The sequence below is a fragment of the Capsicum annuum genome, chromosome 4 (assembly GCF_002878395.1).
Source record: "Capsicum annuum cultivar UCD-10X-F1 chromosome 4, UCD10Xv1.1, whole genome shotgun sequence".
Lineage (NCBI taxonomy): Eukaryota > Viridiplantae > Streptophyta > Magnoliopsida > Solanales > Solanaceae > Capsicum > Capsicum annuum.
This window is the reverse complement of record NC_061114.1, coordinates 222,709,700-222,715,244: the sequence shown is the minus strand read 5'-3', so window position 1 is coordinate 222,715,244 and position 5,545 is coordinate 222,709,700. Positions and strand designations below refer to the sequence as shown.

Below are 5,545 nucleotides of genomic sequence, written 5' to 3'. Positions count from 1 at the left end.
GCTTAACTTTCAAATGCCCCTTCTACCTTCAATGAAATGTTCTATAATCACCCGAATAACTAAGATTTGTGCTAGGCCACACATTTTAAAAATTTTCATTTCTTTCTTAATTAAATTGTGTCTAAATCACGTTGTGCCACATAAATTGAGACGAATAAAGTAATAGATACCGCCAGTTGTGCCACATAAATTGAGACAAATAAAGTAATAGATACCGCCAGTCTAAATTTTTTTTACGCTATTAACGTATTGCAACATAGTACGTATTGTACTTTTAACATTACGAATTTAACTTATTATAGATTAGTTGGTTGGTTACGGGCTTACAATGTGTAGTTATCTTTTAGGTAACTAGATCGCACAGTAAAAAATTCTTTTACTCTGTCAGTAAATATGATGGTAGTTAAACTCCACCTTTTAGTAGTAGGAGTGATAATTGAGTTCTATATAATGGGGAAGAGTCTAGTCCCATGAATATTATAATCCTCTCTTCATGTACATGGGATCATCAGGAAGCTTAACCATGAAGGTGCATCAATTCACACGTGGATTCTTGGAGCATGAAGCAACCACAACTGCTCCTCCTTCACTTACACTTGGTTGCAAACGTTTAAGACCACTTGCTCCTAAGCTCACCAGTACTACCAATAATGATTCAACCACCATTGTTACTCCTCCTTTTGATCTTAAGAGCTTCATTAGACCTGAAAGTAGCACTAGCCCTCCTAAACATGCTTTCAATGAAGAGAAGAAAGATTCCTCTCAGGTAATTTCAAAAACTTTGTGCATATGCTTATACATGATTTGAACAGAAAGCAATGAGTTCAGTTGAATCTAGTGATGTATCAACTAAAGCTATGAGTTCAACTGAACCCAATTGGCTTAAACTTTATTTACTATGTGTTAAAAATATTACTTGTGTAGTACAAATAGTACATTGCAATTAACTCAAAAGAACATTGCATACAACAACCTATTAAATTCATAAAGTTCAAACTCTTAGTTCGTCTCTACTAGAGTGAAGTGGTATGTACTAGTTACATTTAACATTAAATGATAGAGGGGTCGCATTAAATGATGTAGGGATTATTCTAGCTAACATGTTTCTCTAGTTGGAACATGAAAAACTCTAGTGTTTTTCTTTAAATATTAGTACTGATTTCGTTTAGGAATATGTTTTATTATAGCCTTTATATTTTGTTCATAAATATGTGGTACTTTAGATTAGGGCCTACTTTAGATAGTAATTAAGAAGACATCAGTGATATCCTTCTCTAAATTAGGAGAGTTTTACATTACCAAAAAACTACTACATTTTTTTCAATGTACTTATTAAGGATACGTTAGAAAAACATTCTTTGTTTTCTAGAAATGAGTAGTTTCTTAAGGAATATGGTCAAGCTAAAACCACAACTTATTTCGGAATAGAGGGAGTAATTTTTAGAACATTGATCCTACCACTTTACACCTGCTTCCACCGATCGATGTCATATCGGTAGCTAGTTAGGACTCATGGGGGCTCAGGGGGATCCATTTAATGATGTTTTACATATAACGTAAGGCTGCATATAGTAAACTCTTGTGCTTCGGCCTTTCCCCGAACTGTGCACATAACGGGAGCTTTAGTGTACCCGTACTGCTTTATTTTTTCCTTTTAATGTTTTACATGTAACACGTATGTTGATGCAGGTGGAGTCACACCCAGGAGGAACGAGGTGGAATCCAACACAAGAACAGATAGGGATACTGGAAATGCTGTATAGAGGTGGAATGCGTACCCCTAATGCCCAGCAAATTGAGCAAATCACAGCACAGTTAGGGAAATATGGGAAAATAGAAGGGAAAAATGTGTTCTATTGGTTTCAAAACCACAAAGCTCGTGAGAGACAAAAGCAGAAGAGGAATAGCCTTGGCCTTAGCCAAAGTCCAAGAACACCACCAGCCATAGTCACTAGTCCTTTGTCATTTGACACTAGGGTATGTCTCATGATCTTTTGCACTATCAGTATATATAAATTTTGAACTATTAAATGAAGTTATAATTCACTGTCAGCATAAAAAAAGATAACTAAAATTGTCGATCTATTTTGACATGTTGTAATAACCATTATATTTGGACATGTTTTAGAACGTTACTACATTTTGACATGTTATAACACACCGATAAGTTCAGGTGATTCAACATCTCTTATATATGTATACAAAGTAATTTTGGTGGTCTTGTATATATAGCTAGTATAATTTTTCGTTAAAGGAAGTTAGGATGAACCCCTTGCACCCTAGCTCTGCCAATGTTTACTAATTTCAATCGCTTTTTTATTGATGGTTATCTGTAGTTATCTTTTAATTGATCTGATAAAGCGTAACTTATTGATATAGGGAGAAGTAGTGAGGGAAGAAGATAGTCCATACAAGAGAAAGTGTAGGGGGTGGACATTTGAATACTTGGAGGAAGAACAAGAAGAAGAAGAAGAAAAAAGAAGTTGTAGAGAAAATGGTGATAGGACTCTTCAACTCTTCCCATTGCATCCAGAAGGCATGAGATGAATTAAATAATTCATCACAAGAATATTCTTTTTAATTATGATCTGACTAGCTACTCTTTTTTATCATTTTCGTCTATCTTTAATTTACTTTCTTTGATTTGCATGCTTTGTTTCCTTTTCTTGATTTCTTTCCTTGTTTTGGGAAAGAGAAAAGAGAAAAGAGAAACATATGAATCATCAAATCCAGTAGTAGTATGTTGTAATCCATCTCTGTACCAATTCCCTTCTCTTGGATTCTGGGCATTTTAGTGACTTATTCCTGACCTAAGGCTAAAACACCCCTATCTGTTATGGCTCATTGGAAATGCTGCAAACATTATTTTTTACTAGTATTTTTCTTTTTGTTCTAGCGAGATATTATACTCTGCGTCAATTTGTTCCTCATCGGTTAAAAAGAGAAATGCTAACGGGTTTATAAGCTAGATTTTTTTCAAGTGGTGGTGCTAGTAAACATGAAGAAATAAACACATAAACTAGCTGAGGGAAAATAGCGTAATTTTCCTCCGTAAGGAGTTTGGATGACCCCCACCCTAAGTTGGCTCTGCCCCCGGTTCTCCCACCTATTAGTCTAGTTGTTTGGGTTGGACCCTCAAGTATTACAATAATAGTAATTAGATTCACAATCAAAAATATTTATAAGTAAATAAATTTCTTAATATGTATATATAGAATTTGAGCATAAGTTATTATGTTAATTAGAACTCTTAATAAGGAGTCTAGATCTATGTTATTAGTTATATGATACTATTGACAAAAGGACTGATCAGGACGCTGAAGTCCACGCACATATCTTTACATAATTCTTCTTTTTTGGTGTTATTTGAGAATTTCAAAATTGATGGGGACGGGTTAATTAGTGGTTAATCTTTCTTTACATTAATATATTCATGATAATAGTACTTTGATTTTTGAATTATTTGTAAATTAATTTTTTGGAAGACTTTGATAAAGTAGCTAGCTAGCAGATGGTATGTCAATCAGAAGACATGCAACTTCTTTTTCATTTTATAGTGTTGACTAATGGATTGTGGGGTAGCAGATCAGTTCATAGATACGAACTTTGGAGGGAAAGCAAATAAAACATAGATTTAAAAAATTAAAGAGTAGGGTGCAGTTGGAGCAGACTAAACAAAATGATTTATTAGGATAGTTAATGATGGAGTTCGATTAGGTAGATAATTAATGAAAAAAGAGATTGATTCATTATCTTAATTTGTCCTTTTTCTTTTAACGTAACTATCCTAATATTTAATATTATTATAAGTATATATTTCTACAAAGATGTCTGTCTACCATACTACTTTATCTATATTTTCCCTGATGACCACCATCCTTGGCACAATTATCACCAACGTCAATCACCACGGTCAATCTTCATCACCATTAATTACCATTTACAATCATCCTAACCAACCATTATTATATGCATCCACCATTTGTTGCCGAATATAATCACCACTATTATATATCGACAATCATTAACAACAACATATTAAGATACAAACGAGACCTCAATTGATAATTGAGTTTGGAGGCACCATTCACCAACAGTAATGACGAATAGAAAAGGACTTTGAGTTAAATAAGCCAAAACTTACAACCATAAGTCCATAACAACAAGGACACATGATTTATTTATAAGTTGTGGTTTGATAATTGATGATAATGGTGTTTAGAGGCACCAAAAAAAATTACACCAGAATTCAGAAATAACAGAATCAAATTTTAGAGTTAGATTATTTTAGTGCTGCATAAAACTTAAAACTTCCTAAAAACACATTACCTTGTTTATATGGTAATAAGATGGTTGATTCAATATATATATGACCTGTCTCTTTGTTTTTCAAGTGAATTAGAATGCATCATTAAGCTTAGGTTTAAGAACCGAATCAGGCCTCAACCGATCGAGGCTGAATAACAATAGCTTTGGAGGACTCTTAGGTTCTGTATGGAAGTCATTATCGATCTTGATGCTTCAGTAGAAGCAGCGAACCACAAAATACCAACAGAGAATGGAGTGATGGTTGATGAGGAAGAGGTATTTGTTCGAAACATCGGAGGTGACGGTGTTGTTCAGGCATTTCTGATTGCTGATAATTAACTGATACTAGTATATAGATATCGAATGATTCGTACAAAATTCATGTACAGATCTCGAATTTTCACCATCACCATTAGATCTTGAATCAATGACATCATGTTCATTATAAAAAAATATGAAAAATATTTGAGATTATATATAATTACATACTAAACTATTGGAATTTATAAAAATAGTCCTTTAAATATGCATCTTAAATAGAAGTCCTCGAAGCGGCTCTACCACTCCGAAGTTTGGATCTCTTCAGACATCAAATGACAAATTATTAGGCCCAATTGGGAGTCACATTAGTATGGATGGGCTAATCATTAAATGTGTAAATAACATAAATGTCAACATTTTAGAAGTAATTACATCCCATTCCACTTTTTTGAATTAGTTTAATATATATTCCTTAAAAGGCATATACATAACAAGTAATATATATTTTAATCTGTTAGAGTCCTAGAAAACAGGGAGTAACGGACATTCAACATTCATTGACGTAAATGACACAACTAATTTAATACGTGGATTACTGTATCCCATAAATCATGTTTCATCAACGGAATTTCAAATTTTAAAAATCACAAGTACATAAAAACGCTAATCTGAAGCAAAATCATAAATCAAAAATCAAATTTCGTCTCTATTTTTTGTTGTTTACTGAAGAGAGCAAATCATTTTGAATTATTGAAGATGAATATTGCTATTCTTTTAAGGTACTCGAGTAAATGGAGATCCCAAACAGAATATGTGGATTATAAAAGTGAAGATATTGTTGTTGCTGAATCAGTAAATTATTTGAGGTTGATTTCATCAATTGTTGATGAACTAAACATTGACGAAACTCGAAAAAATATTGATGTACGTTATGTTGTTGACGGGAACGATTCACCTTTTTATATCTGTAACGATA

At 33.0% G+C, this 5,545-nt stretch overlaps 1 protein-coding gene across 1 annotated transcript; it reads left to right on the top strand.

Annotated features, from left to right (window-relative positions):
* Positions 1 to 458: 458 nt before the first annotated feature.
* LOC107869449 (WUSCHEL-related homeobox 4) lies at positions 459 to 2,824 on the top strand. The gene is made up of 3 exons (XM_016715985.2): positions 459 to 766; positions 1,690 to 1,977; positions 2,380 to 2,824. The coding sequence occupies exons 1-3, from the start codon at positions 494 to 496 to the stop codon at positions 2,545 to 2,547; spliced, it is 729 nt and encodes a 242-aa protein (XP_016571471.1). The 5' UTR covers positions 459 to 493; the 3' UTR covers positions 2,548 to 2,824.
* The last annotated feature ends 2,721 nt before the right edge of the window (positions 2,825 to 5,545 follow it).